The following is an 18,457-nucleotide window of genomic DNA, read 5'->3' on the forward strand; positions in this document are numbered from 1 at the left end:
ATAATAATAATAATAATAATAATAATAATAATAATAATAATAATAATAATAATAATAATAATAATAATAATAATAATAATAATAATAATAATAATAATAATAATAATAATAATAATAATAATAATAATAATAATAATAATAATAATAATAATAATAATAATAATAATAATAATAATAATAATAATAATAATAATAATAATAATAATAATAATAATAATAATAATAATAATAATAATAATAATAATAATAATAATAATAATAATAATAATAATAATAATAATAATAATAATAATAATAATAATAATAATAATAATAATAATAATAATAATAATAATAATCATAATAATAATAATAATAATAATAATAATAATCATAATAATCATAATAATAATAATAATAATAATAATAATAATAATAATAATCATAATAATAATAATAATAATAATCCTCAGCAAATTTGATTTTTACTACGAAAACTAATGATATCAAATTTCATATAGCATATTTAGATTGGTATGCAAAAATATACTAAGTAATCATATTATTTACTCGAATGACAATAAGGTAATCTTCAGTAAGGGATATTTTCCCCAAATTCAAGCAAAAATGAATACACGTAAAGCCAGATTAGAAAAATTGCCCTAACACGAAAGAGTTCTAAAAAAGCTTGAATTTAATGACAGCGAGGAAGCCGATCCAACTCAGGGGCTACAATAGAAGCTGCACCTACTAGTGCAGATATACTTGATTTCTTAATCTCAGATACAATGATTTTGAGTTTAGATATCTCTGAACCAGCCATCGATAATATCATAGCATGCGAAAAGTATTGCTTGCAGGAGTAACCAAGAGCATGTAGCACTCGCTGCACCAATAAGTTAGAAATTCCCTGCTGCCAGGACTCGAGGATAGCACCAACCTTGGGAAGACTGGTGAGGAAATTAGTAGTGCCTTCTCTTGGAGCCACCCTTAGCAGCAAGACCACACATTCAGATGCTATATCAGCAATATTTGGATCATGAGACCTACTCAATTCCAGTAACACACCAACAATGCCCCCAAAATCAGCAATATCTCTTATGTACTGCTGCTGATCTATAGGAATGCTGGCCTCAGCAGAGAAATCCGACAGAAGAGTTGGTTCTTCGGAATAAGTGGACCCTTTTGTATTATATACCGAACGCAAAAGGAAAGCCCTACATAAGCCAAGAGTTGGTTCCATAAAATCATCCATTTCTCTTGCACTCACAAACTCCAGAAGGTTACCAATTCTGCGAACCACTTTAAGTTGAGAGAGGATTTTTGTTTCTAATTCTGGAGCAGATGCCAGTGCCAGACAGAGCTTTACATTGTTCACGTTTAGAAGGAATTCAAAGCACCGCTGGACTGTCTTCATGTGTAAGATGTCTGATATCTTGATGTGATCAAACTCGATAAGCATCAGAAGCAGCTTTTGAGCATATACTGGAATGGGGTCCTCATCCTCAACAAACATGGGATAGAGAGGCAAGAAATGCATTAAGGATATGGACTTCAATTCCTCATATTGCTGTTTATCTTTTGATGGTTCCTCCAAGAAAATGACCATCACATCAAACAAAATCTTTAAGCACAAAAATCTTGCATCACCATCCTTGTTCCCCTTGTAAATAACAGATAAGCTTGGAAGAATTTCACGGATAAAAACATTAGGCCATTTAAGGACATGAGACTGGTCTTCCACAATGGACTCAAGAACTCGGAGGAGTGTTATTTGAAAGTCTTCCCTTCCCTGTCAGAGTCAAACATAGTATACGCATAAAGAAGCACATAAGGCAAGAAATCTTAATGCCATATAACTAAAGCTTTCAAGGATGGAAGATATACATCTGCAAAATCATCATGTAATAGATTTAACATTATTAGTACTTGTGCATCAAATGGAAAGGTTCATGGGGTATATAGACCCTTAGTAAAATGCATGATAAAGTGGACCACTTTATAGTAGATAAATGGATCCATATAAAATCACTATTGTGTTAGGCTATTTGTCATAACAGATGTATTTATCAACCCAAATGTATCCACCTTTAACAAACAACAAAACACTTTATGTTGTATGGAATTTCATTGTGCACTAAATTACTTAAATACTCCCTCTTTCGCAAAATAATTTTTTCCATCTTCTTTTTCATGTCTTTAATTAGCTTTTATACATGTAGTTTGCTAAAGGTCGCAATAATAAAGCATCTCTTTTCCCAATACTTATATGTTAGGGTCTCACATCCTCTCAATTCATTTACTAGTATAAATTACCCAACAACCATCTATCAAAACTACTTCTTTACCTAGTCTCAATGGACAGTTGAAATCCAAACAATAACTGTTTACCTGAAATATGCGTCATAACTGACGTCAAGTTTCAAAATAAATATGGGATGGAGGGAGTAATATGTGATTCATACGTTCTTACTTCAAATGACTATTAAGACATAATCTATGTATAATTCTATATATTGAATGTTCCAGACAAAATAAAAAATAATGACTTTGGTGAAGCAGAATAATTCTATATATTGGTCAAATTTCATCATAAGAGACACCAAAGGCCTGCTTACCTGAAATGGATACTCCACATGCTTGACCAAGGTTGCCAAGTGCTGCAGGACCTGATCACAGACAACTCTGCGTTTAAAGGACGAACATCCTAGAAGATGAAGGACAACTGGAAACAAATGAATATTTGTTTTTGGCGTAGCTCGAGCAGCAACATGACCGTGGCGTCTACCCCCCATAAGTTGCTGAATGTCATTGCTAATTGTATCCAGCAAACCTGGCATTGTACCACCCACAGTATACAAAAACACACCCAGACACTGATGAATGTAACCATCCTTTTCTTTACTGAGACGGTCCACTGTGGAGAGAAATTTTGCATTGCAAAAAAAATGAGGCAACCACCGTCTAGAAGTCTTACAAAGCAAGGCCACAAATACAAGAGCTTTTCCTCTTAAGACATCATTACCCTGCTCTATGAGAGAAACTAGACTTGGAACCAGATTCTTATCCTCTACTAAAGGCATAAGGAAACGGCCTATATTAGTAAACATATGACTACAAATCATGGCCATGTTTAATAGGTTCAGACTTATTTGTTGCTCACGTTGACTGCCTTTTACAAGAGCAGCTGCAATGTCCTTGAATGAGAGCTTTTCAATTACTGATTGAATACTGGGGGGATTAAACCTAACCAAGCGCACTAAACATGAGCCAGCAGTTAATCTCGCACTTTCTTGTTTGCCTACAGCTCTGAATATGTAGCAAAGATTACTAATAACATCTTGGCTGGTAAAACGAGCTACCCATTGTGCTCCTTGGCTACAAATATTTTCCACAGTTCTTAATGCATACACTTGGGTTACATCATCCTCCCCCTTGCGCAACATTGAGACAACATGGGAAATCAATGCATTTGGAATCTGTTCAGCCATTTGGAAAAAAATTACAAATGAATAAAAATAAAGACAAAGTATCAAACGATGTGTGATTCATAAAGTAAAGAAATCAATAAAGCCCAAGAGCATCAAGAAGAGATGAAGTAAGTTTTATTACCTGCCACCCAGTTGCAGAGCGGCTGTCCTTATGTTGATTTTCCGTACCTCTGTCTTTAGTCTGATCAATTTGAGTGGATATGTAGAACAGCAATTCACCCAAAGCAGCCATTGAGTATCTCCTCACCTTTTCTTGTCTGTCTCTAAGGCTATCAATTAATGAGCTGATTAATCCAGAATTGGCCAACTCGTCTTGAATGTATGTAGAATGTCGAATCAACAGCCCAATAAGAGAAACTAGCTGGATTCTGAAAGATGAAGCTTTAGACTGTCTTAGGAGTTTAATAAGAACCAGCATTACAGGTCCATTTGTAATCATGTTAGCAACTTCAGCATTGTTGCTTAATGTCTCAAGGTAGCGGATTGTATTCTGCTTCTCTCCAAAATTGGCATTCCCATTAAAAATGGTTACAATCTTATTGGTGAAAGCGTCAAATTGGTCTTTAGATATCTTCTCAAACACAGAAGCTGGCAGTGCATCAAATGGAAGAGAAGGAATCGTTTCAGATACTTTAGTAGCTTTTCTGCTGGGCATAACAGGTCTGACTGAAAGATCAGATGGATGCCAAAACACATCAGAAAGCTCATTTGAAGCTGTTGGAGATTCAGATTCCGTTGCAGGCACCACAGCTACCTTACCCCTTGGATTTTTAGACTGAGGGCTGGCACTGGGTGGTGTAGCCGATATGGTGTGATCTGAAGAAGGTTCCTCGAGTGTTCTGATATCATTACTGACATTAGATACATAAGACTCCTCTTCAATTCCCTGATTCTGATCTGAAGTTGAATTGTTTCCTTCGGGAGTAGAAGAAAAGTTATCAGATGCGTCAGGCTCATCTTGAGTCTCTTCATCATCATTCTCATTAAAGTCAAGTTCCATATCAGTGTTCTCTATTTTGATCTCAGCATCATTCTGTACATTATTAGCCAAAGGTCTCCGATAATTTTCCTTCTCATTCTCTTTTTGTAGATTCGATTTAGCTATTCTTGAAAGACGGAGAATATTCACACCCCTTGCACTTGAAGGATTGGTTTCCTTATCATCCGCTACCCTTCCACTCTTCGTTTGAATTTTGCGACCACTGGTGGTACCTTTAACAGGCGTTCCAATGCCTCTAGACCCTATATTACTGTTCTCATCTTGTTTGGAGCATCCTTTGATTTCTTTCTCACGAGATTTTGGGGTTCTTCCATGGGGATGTCTTTCACCATTGCGTTCCGTGAGATATGGTCTAGGTGTAATCCCAATCATGTTATCAAATGCTGGCTGAGGAGGCAAGGGAACCAGGGAAATTTTTGTTCCCCAAAATGCATGTCCACAAAGCTCTGTCCATTGTATCCTTTCTGCTGGATCTTTCACCAATAGAGAATTCACCAGATTGACAAAAGGACGGCTGGGGTCACCTGGAAGAGGTGGAGTTGGATCTGAGAGTATAGATTTTGCTAGTTGGGTAAATTCTCTTCCCACAAAGGGAGGCCTCCCAGCATAGCATTCATACAAGACACAACCAAGAGCCCAAAGGTCAGATGCATAAGAGTGCACACCCCCATCTTCAAAAAGCTCTGGAGCCATGTAAAAAGGTGTTCCACGCTTCGCTTGTGGTAGCTGAAAAAGCACCAATAGATAAATAACCCGTAACTGATTATTAAAGTAGATGAACAATTACAATGTCAACTCTTCTTGGAAAAGCAGAAAACGAACCGAGGATGAAGGAGTTTTTGATATATCACTTAACTTTCTGGCCAATCCAAAATCACAGAGCTGCATGACAAATAACAAGAAGGAACAAATAATCAGTATGATAAAAGCAATTACATTAATGTGTTCTCTAGAAAACTTGTCTTCAATTACCTTTGTATGGCCATTCTCATCTAACAGAATATTGGATGGTTTCAAGTCACAGTAGATGATTCCTTTTGAATGTAAGTACCTGCAGTGTAGCCGTAATCAAAAGTCATTCCAACCAACTAAATATCTTTATAATGTATAAGAGAAATATAAAATGCAACAGTTCAAAACAAAGTATACTGCGTTTCTTACAGCAAAGCTTTGATAATGTCAGTGGCTAGGTCGTGTATTGAATCTTCTGGAAGATGCTCATCCTGAAAACTCCAACATCAAATCAAAAGAGATACATCAAAACTAACTGAATAGCACACAATTTCACTATATTACGCCATTCCTCACAGCCTCTCAAACAATAAAACTTTTTTTCTTTTAACAATCAAGAATACAAAAAAAAAAAAAAAACATTGTTATTCAACCCATCTGCCCAAAATAGATGTCTGAAGTGCAATCATTAAATTGTAACAATTCCAACAAGGTTATTTTAGAGTAACAACTAATTTTGTTTACATATTTGAGAAAAACAAACCTGTCGCAGTAAGCTCATAAGGTCTGCTCCGACACAATATTCTAATACTAACCATAAGTGAGCTGAAGTTTCATACCTATTCACAGTGCAGAGAATTAATCAGTTGAAGTAAACATGATACTTATATTTGCTTACTTTGTGACAGTAAATATGGAATATAAGAGTTATACTCAAATATTAGTAGTAAAAAAGGCACAGGATTGTCGTACCATGAATAAAATTTCAGCACATTTTGGTGATCTAGAGCATGAAGGATCTTGACCTACAATAGCAACAACATAAAATCTTTACATAACATGAAAATAGTTATGTCAAGAAGCAGATTAAACAAAATAACATGAAAATAGTTATGTCAAGAAGCAGATTAAACAAAATCATATCCCACATGTCACTTTAGTGGTTAATACTTAATACTCACTATATTTGGCAACATATTCGTCAAAAACTTGTACAAATTCATGATGGGATGATAATAATAATTCTAGCTTTAATCTACACTGCTCGTAGAATTTGTCAACAAAAATTTACAATATGAATGAATAATAGAAATTGAAGGGCATAGTTTGACAATAAAATTTGAATCTTACTTCCCCCAGTTTCCTTAGATGAAGCAATTCTAAGGTTACAATATTCACACTATATACAATAGTGATTCATAGTCAGTCATGTGATGACTTGTTAAAATTCGTCTTAATTTATACTTTTTAAATTAGAATCTTATAAAATTATAAGTTATATAGTAACTAAAGGTATTAATAATTGAACATTGACAAGCACGAAAAATCAAGTGTTTCATCAAAATAAATACATAGGAAGTATTATTCTAGCAAAGTGAGATCCAGTCAAAAATTTCGAAACTTAGGTATAATTCAAACTCTTGAACACTTGAATCTTAACCTCATATATTTATCAAATTATATTTTGATCTCACGAAACATTTTTTCTAGATCCGCCACTAAACAAATGCAGCACTACTCCACCAATGTCTCTCGATTGCATTCGATACCGATCTTACGGAACAAGAAAATTAACATCCTGACAGCATTTGGAAAATTATTAACTTATTTAAAAGCTCAAATTATAACAAATAAACATCAACTTATACAAAAAAAATACCCAGAAATATGACTCAAACAAACTTACTTCTTGAAGAACCTTGCTCTTTTGAGATTTATCAACGCTTTTAATAGCAAAATACTCGATCGTCTTCTTCTTCCTTCCTTTATAAACAGCCTAAACAAAAATAACAAAATTCCAGAATCATCAAAAACTAATCAAACACTTAAAATTCAATCAACTAGAAATGCAATTAGGCCTTAATTTTGAAATTGGAAACACATTTCAAAATGAAATAGTGATGCACTTTCTGATTATCAATTTCAAATTTAAAAAAAAAATGAAAATAAAAGGCAAAGATGTAAGATTGTAGAAATTACCGAGTGTTTTCCATGGCCAATAGCTTCGTAAACGTGGTATTGATTCATTTTGGAGAGTATTAGAGGAATTTTACAAGGGATTGATTACAGACTGAAAGAGTATGAGGAGAGAGAGAGAAAGAGGGAAAGGCTGTTTTGGAATTCAAAAAAGAGGAGAATTGAAATGGTAAGAGGCTATTCTCAACGGTAGTGTTTTGTGTGAGTGTGTCACAAAACTTTTTTTTTCTTTTTTAATTTTTGTGTGTGTTTTTTTCGAGAGCCACATGACAAAAGCAAGTGTAAAGTGTTAGATAATGAGAATAGACATGGATCTCTAAAGTCATAGACATGGATCTCTAAAGTCATGTTCTTTAGAGCTGCTCTACTCTACTCAATCCCCTCTGCTGAGATCTACTCTACTTTGCTCTGTCCCGTGCTTTGCTAAAAAATAATAATTAATAATAATAATAATTAGAATTAAAATTTAATAAATATAAAATAATTAATATTTATTATTAATAACTAATATTTATACATAATAACAATTAATATTTTAAAATAATAGCAATAAGAACTAATATAGAATATTAATTGATAATAACAACTAATATTTAATGGTAATAATTAATACTTCCTTAGTTTTTTTTAATTGACATGTTTCTTTAGTCACGTTTGTCAATGCATTTATTCAACCATTAATACCTTTAATTATCGATAAGTAAAAATTAGGAAAAGTTGATATTTTGAAATTATATAAAGTGACGAATCTAACAAGATCCCACATGACTATATTTTTTGCTTCGGGGGTTTTTCTCCCTTGGGAGAGTTACAACACTGAGACTGGATTCAGCAAAGAACGCCTGTACCTGCAAAGAAAACGGACCGCCGGATGGTCGGTGGTCCGCCTCCGAAGATTAAGTTAGTAAGCGTTCGGTAATAAAACGTGCGGAAGTAAAGTTATCTGCTCGGATTCCAAGCTCAGGTAAAGTGTTGTCTGTTCTTTTAATATGACAGCTCTGTAGTAAGTGACGTATTGTCTCGTATTGCGTGTATATTTTGTCTTGTCATAAATGTAAGAATGTCCCTATTTATAGGGTCCTTTTGGAAGGTGTGCCCTCCCTAGGATCTGGTGACCTAGGGATTAGGTCACGCCACAAAATGGTGCCTCAAGGTTTGGACCCTTGAAGGCCGCCATTCCAGAGGCAATGCCTGAGTGACACGTGTCACTGAGCCCAAAAGGCCTTTGGGCATCTTTTTGGGTGACTCTGATTGGTCCATGCTGGATCATCAGTCTGTTTAAGGCAGAGGAATGTCTGCCCTCCACGTGTCATCATTTCATAGGTTCAAATGGCACCTTTATTGAGGACACGTGGCATTTTCTGATTGGGCCACCTGGCCGGGTAAAAATACCCAAATCATTTGCCCCTCACAGGGGTCACGTGCATTGCACGTGGCACTTGGGACAGGTGTCTTCATATGACTGGTTGGACTTTCAAATTGCTTTTGGGGGGAAAAATTAGGGTTTCCCCTTTCTATAAATAGGAGGGTTTGACTTCATTTTCGTTTTCACACCTTTGCGAATCTTGGAGAATCTCTGGACTTTTGACTTTCAAAGACTCTCAAAGACCCTAACTTTTGTCAAGCATCCGACACTCGGCTTCTCTGACCGACTGCTTCAGCCAACCAGGCGCCTCAAATACCTTCTTCTAAGGTAACCGCCTGCTCTTTTCTTTTATTTTTTCTTGCGTTTTTCATTTATTCAAATGGTTTCCCAAACGTACACGGCACGGCCTAAGTTAGCGATCAGCGGGTAACCGGGGACGGCTGAATCTAGAACTAGGAGTGTCGAATGCTTGTTCGAGAACTTTCCTTTAAGTACATCTCCAAATCCGACAGTGTCTGTGCATCTGCAGGACACGATGGCTCGAACAAAGCAGACAAAAAGGAGATATAGGCCGGATGGTACCTTTTACCATTCGGACAGTGATACTCCAAATTCAGACGGCTCCATTAGGGTGCCAGCTAGTGAGATTTATGAGCACCCCCCAAACCCTTCTTCTGACCTTCCCCAAACTCCAACTTACTACTCTCCCTCTTCTTCAAGCGGCACCCCCAGTGATACTATACTGCGGGAAGCCGACAGTCAGTACAAGACCGAGCCTTCAGAACAGGCTTCGGAGGAGAGTCTAGGGGAGGACCCTGCTGGCCCTAGCCGGAAGTCCCCTAGTTCTGGGGAAAGTTCTGATGAAGATTCGGCCTCGTTATCTTTTGATAGCGCCTTTGTTAACTCAGAGGAGGCCCGAGCAAAAATAGACACTGCAAGGGAATCCTTGTCAGTAGAAAAGGGGGAAGGCTGGCGGAGCCGAGTGCTTCCAGGCGCTTGGAGCGCGCCCCCTACTATCACCATGTTCCGCAAAGCAAGCGGACCTCTATGACATCCGGTCTTGCCAATTTCAGGCGTAAGGCCGTAATGGGGCATGGCTTTTCCGTGTCTGTCCCCAACAAGGAAGATATTGTAACTTGGCCCTCCCTGGCCAGTTATAAGGACAAAGCCTTTGGCTGCTACGAGGCGGTCCTTCAGGCTGGTTTACGCTTCCCTCTCCATCTGGCCGTGGAGAGGATACTGGACGGATACCAACTGGGTATCTGGCAACTTGTCCCGAACTCATGGATAAATATCATCGGGTACGTTGCCGCATGTGAAATGCTGGAGGTGGATCCCAGCTTTGAGGCATTCGCCCACATGCACTATCTCAGCCGAGCGCCTGCCAAGGGCGGCGAAGGCTGGTACACCTTGTCCACCTGCAAGGGGTACATGATGGCAGTCGGCAAAGAGAACAAATGGAAGGACTGGAGAACAAAGTTCTACATTGTCCATTCCTCTGAAAGCCGACTAAACCAAAAGTACAATCGGTGGAACAAGGATCCGCCCCTCCTGGCTGGCAAGAGCGCCTTGCCCCCTCTCCCTAGGCGGGCCCAGGAGGAGATTTTTGACCGGGGTCTGTTCAAAGTGTCCGTCCGGACAAATGAACATGGGGAGAAAATAGTCGTCCCCCAGAGCTACATTCCCCTTTACAAGTGGCTAGAAGATGGGGTGTACTTGGCCGCTTGTGGTCTAAGCTCTGAGATGCCGAGAGGTAGTCGGCCGTCTGATTTTATGCAAACTTTAAATTGTTTTTCAGTGTATGTTTATAAAGCCTAACTCCTTTTTGGTGCAGACAAAGCAATGGAAAAGCTCTCGGCAACAAAGAAGCCGGCTGCCGTCTCTGCAGCTAAGTACCGCACCAACGTCCTTAAAAGGGCGAGTGACGAGCAGAAAGCAGCCGTGACTCCCAAGGTAGCTGTTTATGACACTTGGTATATTTTGTCAATAGAGGTTTAATTTTGCCCGCCTGCTTTTCTAACACCTTTCCTTTTGTTCATGCAGAGCGTTTCCACCAGGCCTTCTTCCACCAAGCAATCCCAACCCAAAATTCAAAAAACAGGGGCGGGTGATGTGAGTGCATCCGGCAAGAACCGGAAGCACATCGCTCACAAGCCCAAGAGAGGGGACGACTCTACTCTCGAAGCTGACAGGGAGGTCAGCAAACCGGATGCCACTCAGGCATCGAAGGGTGGCTTTAAGCAACCCAGCACTGCTGTCGGCTCAGCAGGAGAGAAGAGGCGTCATGGGAAGGAGAAGGAGGAGGAGGCTCTACCGGACGGTATGAGCCGCATCTTCATTGAATTTCAATATTTAAGATTGTTTCTTAGAACTTTCTTGACTAACTTATAATTTTGCAGCTCCTGTGCAAAGGCTGACCGTCGTCCAGATGGCCAAGGAGATGCTGCGGGCGCTTGATCCAGAGGACAAGGCGTCCGTAAGAGGAGTCGGCACCCTTAACTTGGATGCCATCTTGGGGAACCTCTGTGAGGTAAAAAATTTAGCTAAATTTTCCTTAATATTTAGCACATATCCGACTGGTTTTGACCATCCGGCTTTTTCTCATTTCCAGGCCATGTTGTGCGTCCAGGGGCTAAGACGACCAATCTAGGAAAAGTCTAAAGAGGTAACAGCCGCTAAAGCTCGAGCCGAGTCCGCCTTAGACCGAGCTCAATTTAAAATTGCTCAGAATGAGCTTCTGACCCTTGATATGATGTATTCCCAGGCAAACGCCAACCTGCAAGTGAAGAAGGACTTGGATTCGGCCCGCTCTAAAATCAATTACCTTAAGGCTGAAGTTAAAGGCCTTAAGGAAAAGCTTGAGCCTCTTCAAGAGGCCAAGAAAGAGGCCGAGAGGGCCAAGGAGCGGGTTGGCCGCCTGGAGGGGCGCCTGGCGAACCAGCAGAAGCAGCTGAAGGCCAAGTTCCAGTCCCGGGCTAAGGAGGAGAAGCAGGCCCTTGTCAAACAAATGATGGAAGACTATGAATCCATCATGCTGACGGCATGGGAGGCGGTACAGGCGGGTGCTGATTTTGGCATCTGAAAATCTAAGTTTGATCAAGCAAACGAGGATTTCAATGCTGAACTCCTTCGTTAGGCTGAAGAGGAGGCGAACAAGGATGACGCTGATGGTGAAGAGGCCGACTCCTCTTCAGGCTCCTCCGGGGACGAAGACGGGGAAGAGGAGGATGATGAAAATGAAGAGCAGCCGGAAACTAATGATGCGGCTGCCAATGTTGATAATCCCTTTGCCCCTTAAAGCTTTTTAGTAGTTATTTCTGCGGCCGAATGGCCATACATTTCATCTTCCGGCCTACGTGCCGAGTATTTATGTATCTTTACCGATCGAGGGGTTGGGTAAGTTGACAATTTCTCTGGCTTTGCCAGCAAACAATCTTACCCAATCGTCTGGTGGCGATTGGTCTTTTTAATCTAAAATCATTCGGCCGTTTGGCTGAAGTTATTCATATTGTTGTCCTTCAAATTTTTTCATTGCATGTTTTTTGGCTAAGTATTATAACCTGTATACCATGCGAATGTTCTTGCCCCTGGACGGATGTCGAGTGGTTTCGGTTGAGTGGATTGATTGACTTAGAAACTATTGATACTTAGAAGAGTATACATAGTTTCTAAGTCAATCAATCACTATGGTAATTGCCCCAAACCACGCGACAGACGGCCATCCGGAGCGAATGAATAACTGTTTTCATTCGGCTATTGGCTCAAACGAAATACAAGATTCTTGACTTAGCAAATCTGCTAAAAAGAAATCCCTCGCCTGTTTTGCTCCAAGAGCTAAAAGCAGGCGCATCCGGCCTAATGCCTCAATAGCCTCTACTTATGAAACAGTGACCCTTTTCCGACTGTGCTAGAACAGTTAGAAAATTCTAGCCTTTTAGATTTCACTTTCGATTAAACCAAACGACTGCGAATGCTGCCTTAGCATTCGGTAGGGCCGCTTGATGTATTTGTAGAGCAATGTGCCACCCAAATGGGAGATGCTTCACCTCGGAGAATTCGCCCGAATGGGCGTCGTCGGTTATCTGACTCATGTTGGAGCAGACGGTCATACTCATGTTGGAGCAGACTGTGACCATTCGGCCTCTATCTATTTTTCTTATTATCCGGCCATTGGCCTCAAATGATTTTATCCGGCCTTAGGCCTTTTAAAGATTTAAGCAAATATTCGTTAAGTGTTGGCATAAATTTAAAGAATTTCGTAGAAACGACTGCTTTAAAGCAGTCGACTTCTTCAGAGGGATTGGGACGTCTGCTGTTGGGACAGACGCTATCCAAATACATTGGCCATCTGTATTTTGTATAGGCGACACTAATAATAAGAAAAGACAAGCTGGAAATGAAGGAATATTCTCATTAGACAAATTTTAAATGACAAAATTTGAGGTATTTACATTCGTACTTAGAAGTAGTACTTTTTCAAGTTGTCTACATTCCAAGCCCTAGGCAGCTTCCTGCCGTCGGGTTCTTCTAGGCGGTAGGTACCGTCTCTTACTTCCTCATATATTCGGTAGGGGCCTTCCCAATTTGGGGTTAACTTTCCCTGCTCATTCGCCCTACCGATTGCCTCCATTTTCTGTAGCAGAAAGTCCCCCACTTTGAGAGGACGCTTGTGTACTCTTTTGTTATAAGCCCGTGTCATTCTCAGACGGTAAATCTCATGGCGCAAGGCAGCATTGCCCCTGCGCTCTGGAAGTGAGTCCAATGCCAGCCGCATGGCCTCCCAGTTAGCTTCTTCGTCATATAACATGACTCGAAGAGTCGGCTCATAGTGTTCAATGGGCAGGACAGCTTCTGCACCATACACCATGAGGAACGAGGTTTCTCCAGTCGCCCCTTTAGCAGTCGTTCTGATGGACCAGAGGACATGTGGTAATTCATCCGCCCAAAGACCACTAGTCCCCGTTTAATTTTCTTTTTAATCCCGTCTGAGATTAGCTTGTTGAAGGCTTCAACCTGGCCGTTTGCTTGGGGCCGGCCGACTGATGCAAAGAGGCTTGAGACCCCTTGCTCTCCCAGCCAAGTCTTGAGTTGAGGCGTCTCAAATTGAGGACCATTGTCAAAAACCATAGACATGGGCACCCCGAAGCGAGTGATAATATTCCTCCAGATGAAGGAAATGACGTCTTTTGTCTTGATGTTTTTTACCGCCTCCGCCTCTACCCACTTGGTGAAGTAATCCACAGCTACCAATATGTAGCGCTTTCCGCCTGGGGCCGCGGTGTAAGGCCCAAGTATGTCTATGCCCCATTTGGCAAAGGGAATTGGGCTGCGGATGAACGTCAGGTCTGTGGCCGGACGATGGATGAGCTTGCCAAACTTTTGACACTTGTCACATTTTTTTACCATTTCCATAGCATCCGACTCCAGAGTTGGCCAGAAATAGAGCCGCCTGGCCTTGGCAGCTAAAGACCTGCCGCCTATATGGGAGGCGCAGAAACCCGCATGCAAATCTTCGAGGACCTCTTTACCCTTTTCTGGGGTAACACACTTCAATAGGGGTTTCAAGAAACCAAATTTGAAGAGTTCTCCTTGTCTCAGCTCGAATTTTGCCGCTTTCTTCTTCAGAGCAACCGCCTCCTGAGGTGAATCAGGGAGCGTGCCGTCTGCAAGATAAGCCCGGATGCTGTCCATCCAGGTAGAGCTTCGGTCGAGGATTCCAATGGGGTCTTCATTAGATATACTTCTCTTTTCCATGACCACCCAGAAGACCGACCGAGGCGTTTCACATGAGGCGGATGATGCTAGTTTTGATAGAGCATCCGCCTGCTGTTTGGATTTAACTATCATGTCATCAATGTACGCCTCTACATTCCTTCTGATTTGATTAATGAAGACCGTATTAATCATTCGTTGGAAAGTAGCATGCGCATTTGTTGTTTCAATGAATACTACAAGAAGGGGGGGTTGAATTGTAGTATGACAGTTTAGCCAAAATTTTTGCGGAAATAAAACTAAGTAAGCCAAAGGAACTGAAAGATAGCTAAAGGAACTAAAAGTGCAAGAGAGATTTTTACGTGGAAAACTCCTTGGCCCTAATCAAGGAGGAAAACCACGACCACAAGGGATTTTAGGAAAAGAATCTTCACTAGAATAGGGCAATGACCCATTACAAACTAAAGACTCTAACTTCAAGTTCCTCAACGAACTCAAAGCCCCGAGGAACAAGTCACCCAACTTGTTACTCTTTTCTTCTCTTTCTCTCTCTTCTCACTTCTCTTTCTCTTCTCACTTCTCTTTCTCTTTCTCTTCTCACTTCTCTTTCTCTTCTCTTTCTCACAAATAGAAGTTCACTCAAACTTCCTAACTCCCCAATACAAGAGTTCACTCAAACCCTTACAAATTCCCTAATACAAGAGTTCACTCAAACCCTTAAACATTTCTCAAATACATATGAAAGATAGATGTATGAAACTAATATGTTGGACACTTTGAGACATGTAAGGAACTTGGAACCTAAAGGAACTGACTCACCAACGTGGAAGACATAATATATTTCTCATGAAAAACTATTCCACTTAAGTGAGACACTATATGGAATGACTCTCTAAAGTCAGACAGTTTTGAAAGAATTAAAAACGTTCTATTTATAGAAGATTAGAAAACCCACTAATTGCCCATGTTCCTTATAATCAGAAGTGGTCCGAATCTTTAGGCCCACGAATAGAAAACTAATTCTGATTATAAGCAACAATAATGGGTCAATTAGTTGCTCCACGACTTGCTCAATAACTTCCTTTTTGTTAGGAAAGCAATAAGCACGTTTTGCAAATAACAGCCACAAGTTTCTTGGGGACCAAGTCCTTGTGCTAAAAAATAGGAGTTTAAAACTGACTTCTTTAAGAAGATAAGTTAAAATAACACACTCGTTCATTAATTTAACTTCACATATAGACCAGATTCATTTTGTTCCTTAGCAAACAAAATCTCAACTGAACTCCTACTTTTAAGGTAACCACTTTGACAATCTTTTTCCCACGACTTTGACTACAATAAAATCAGATTTTGATTATAAAACTTTGTTTTATAAAATAAAATCATTTTATAAATTAGTTTATTTGAAAACTAAATCCCTAGAAACTAGGAAAATAAGTTATCTTTTTTACTAAGAGAAAATCAGATTTTATTTTCAAAAACTTATCTTTTATAAAATAAAATCTAATAATAAATATTAATACCTAGTCAAAACTAACTTCCTATAAAGTAGGCAAACATAATGCAATGACTATTTAACGTGGAAAACTGACTACTATTGCTGTGCAAACTCGTGTTCCTTCTATAAATGAATTCTAGACTGACTAGTAAGGAACTTACTGGTCATCAACACTAATAATTTCCTTACCGACTGACGTTCCAATGTAGTTCCTTAGGCTTGTTCCAGACAATTTCTCTTGTCCAACATACTTACATGATTCCTAGAAAAATATACTCCTATTTTTCTGTCTTCATGTTTCTCTGATGAAGCTTCTACCCCAATGCTTCTGTTCCTGCAAAGGAACTTCTCTTCTCTGATGAAACTTCTACTCTGAAGCTTCTACTCCTGCGAAGGAACTTCTCTTTAATTGTTCCCCCTGAGGAACTGCTGCTCATTCCTTGCAAAGAACATCTTCTCATTCTTCTTAGGAACTGCATGTAAAGTCTAACAATACGTTTGTACTTTTTGACTTCTTCTCTTTATGTTCCCCTTGAGGAACTCAAGCACGATCCATACATTGTATGTAGGGAACCATCTTAAATGATGATCTAACCTGTACTCAATCATCTTCATGCTTCATGACTTGTTCATGCACATCTCAATACACATATTAGTTAGATAATCATCATTTGTTCACAATCATTAAAACCTTACAACAATTTCCCCCTTTTTGATGATGACAAACAAATGATGCTTATCACAAGATAGATAACAGAAGATGTGTATATATTCCCCCTTAATCATGCAAATTAGGAGCTATTGAACAATTCATGCATGTACGACAAGGAACTACTAATAAAAGGATAATAACATGTAATTTGAAGTACATTATATGGACGTACATCAATATGACTTATCTCAGGTACAATAACTATTCAATAAGCATTTCTATTAGCACATCACATAATAAGCATCACATAACTCACATATTCTTCCCCCTTTTGTCATTATCGAAAAGGGTACTCTTGCACACAATTATTAATTCAATTTAATCATTTGTGCATACATACATAAGGGAAAATGTCACACATACCACCATAAAAATGGTTAAACACTTGGTATTCCTAAAAGCTTAAGATACTCAATTTTCAAACTAGGATGCTGCTACACAAATTTCCAATTCACAATCCAAAGACCCAACTTCAAAACCAATGAAGGAACTTGACAGATTAGATACAAAATCAAGCAAGGTTCGATTTTGAAAGTTTGTTAAAGAAAAGAATAATGAATATTTAGCTCAAAAGATATGAAAAAAGATAATGGAAATATTTCGAGTAGAAGGACCTTGAGACAAATGATGTGCTCTTAGTTTAGAAAGTTTGAGATAAGGTTCTTAATAATCATAAGAGTTTAATTACCTGTATCTCACACTCTTGAATGTTCAACGAAACACAACATACACATATAATTACCTTGGTATATATGTACTTACCAAGTTCCCTTCACTTCAACCACCAACCTTCCTTAAGGAACATGTTCATAAGTGAAACTTGAATATTCATGATCAAGTTCTTTCAATATCTCCTCTGTTCCTTAGCTTTTCTCAAGCTTCATGAATAAAGTCCTTCATCATCTAAAGATTCAATAATCACCTTTTTTTTTTTTTTTTTTTTTTTTTTTGGGTGACTTTCAAAATTTTCTTTTACAGTAATGAAGATAGAACTTACTCATATACTATTGAGTTCCAACACCAAATATATGAACCACTTTAATTGGTTCCTCCCTTATTTCACCTTAGTTCCTTATCCTTCTTTTTCATCTTGGGATTTATTTTATCCTCAAGCTGATTCTTCCTCCAAGACATCAAATGATAAATCACACGCACTTCAATCCTTTCACAACTTCCCCCTTAACATGTATATATTCATCCAACTCTTCATGTATCATTGAACCATAAAAAGGGATGAATTTAACTTAGAGCACATGGGTTGTGTGAAAATAGAGTGGGAGGATATGAATGAGCTGAGGAAAACATAACGAATAAGGATCTTCAAAGTTATGTATATGTAAGATATGGAAATGAGAAACACAAACCATAACACAACACGGACACACAACATAATGTTGTAGAATAATGTTGTTTTCGAAGATGAATGGTGTGGATAATTTGAAAGTTGGCAAAAAGATAGGTTCGTTCCCTCTAGAATATATAACCATATGAGATAAAATAGTTTGGGAATATACCTGTCCTATTCCATCAAAGCTTCTTCCATTGTTCCTTTGGCAACTTAGGATTTTTGTATTTGACAACATCCATAATTCTCAACGAGACCTTTGACACTTTTAGGCAAGTGAATATGTCTTTTACAACACAATAATTAAGTGTGAAACATTACACTTAAGCGTATGTATGTATTTTACTTTATTTATAATGTGCACAAGAAACCACACTTAACAATTATAAGAAAGAGATATGTATATATGCTCATGCCATACTTCAA

General features: G+C 38.7%; 1 protein-coding gene across 1 annotated transcript; it reads right to left on the reverse strand.

Moving 5' to 3' along the window:
• Nucleotides 1–524: 524 nt before the first annotated feature.
• LOC145630612 (serine/threonine-protein kinase RUNKEL-like) lies at nt 525–7,618 on the reverse strand. The gene is made up of 10 exons (XM_081682839.1): nt 7,402–7,618; nt 7,109–7,198; nt 6,175–6,227; nt 5,966–6,041; nt 5,632–5,693; nt 5,443–5,521; nt 5,293–5,352; nt 3,592–5,196; nt 2,598–3,458; nt 525–1,771 (listed from the first exon to the last, which is right to left on the reverse strand). The coding sequence occupies exons 1-10, from the start codon at nt 7,447–7,449 to the stop codon at nt 674–676; spliced, it is 4,032 nt and encodes a 1,343-aa protein (XP_081538965.1). The 5' UTR covers nt 7,450–7,618; the 3' UTR covers nt 525–673.
• Between the last annotated feature and the right edge of the window lie 10,839 nt (nt 7,619–18,457).

Source organism: Chenopodium album, chromosome 5 (genome assembly GCF_948465745.1).
Source record: "Chenopodium album chromosome 5, dcCheAlbu1.1, whole genome shotgun sequence".
In the NCBI taxonomy this organism is placed as follows: Eukaryota; Viridiplantae; Streptophyta; class Magnoliopsida; order Caryophyllales; family Amaranthaceae; genus Chenopodium; species Chenopodium album.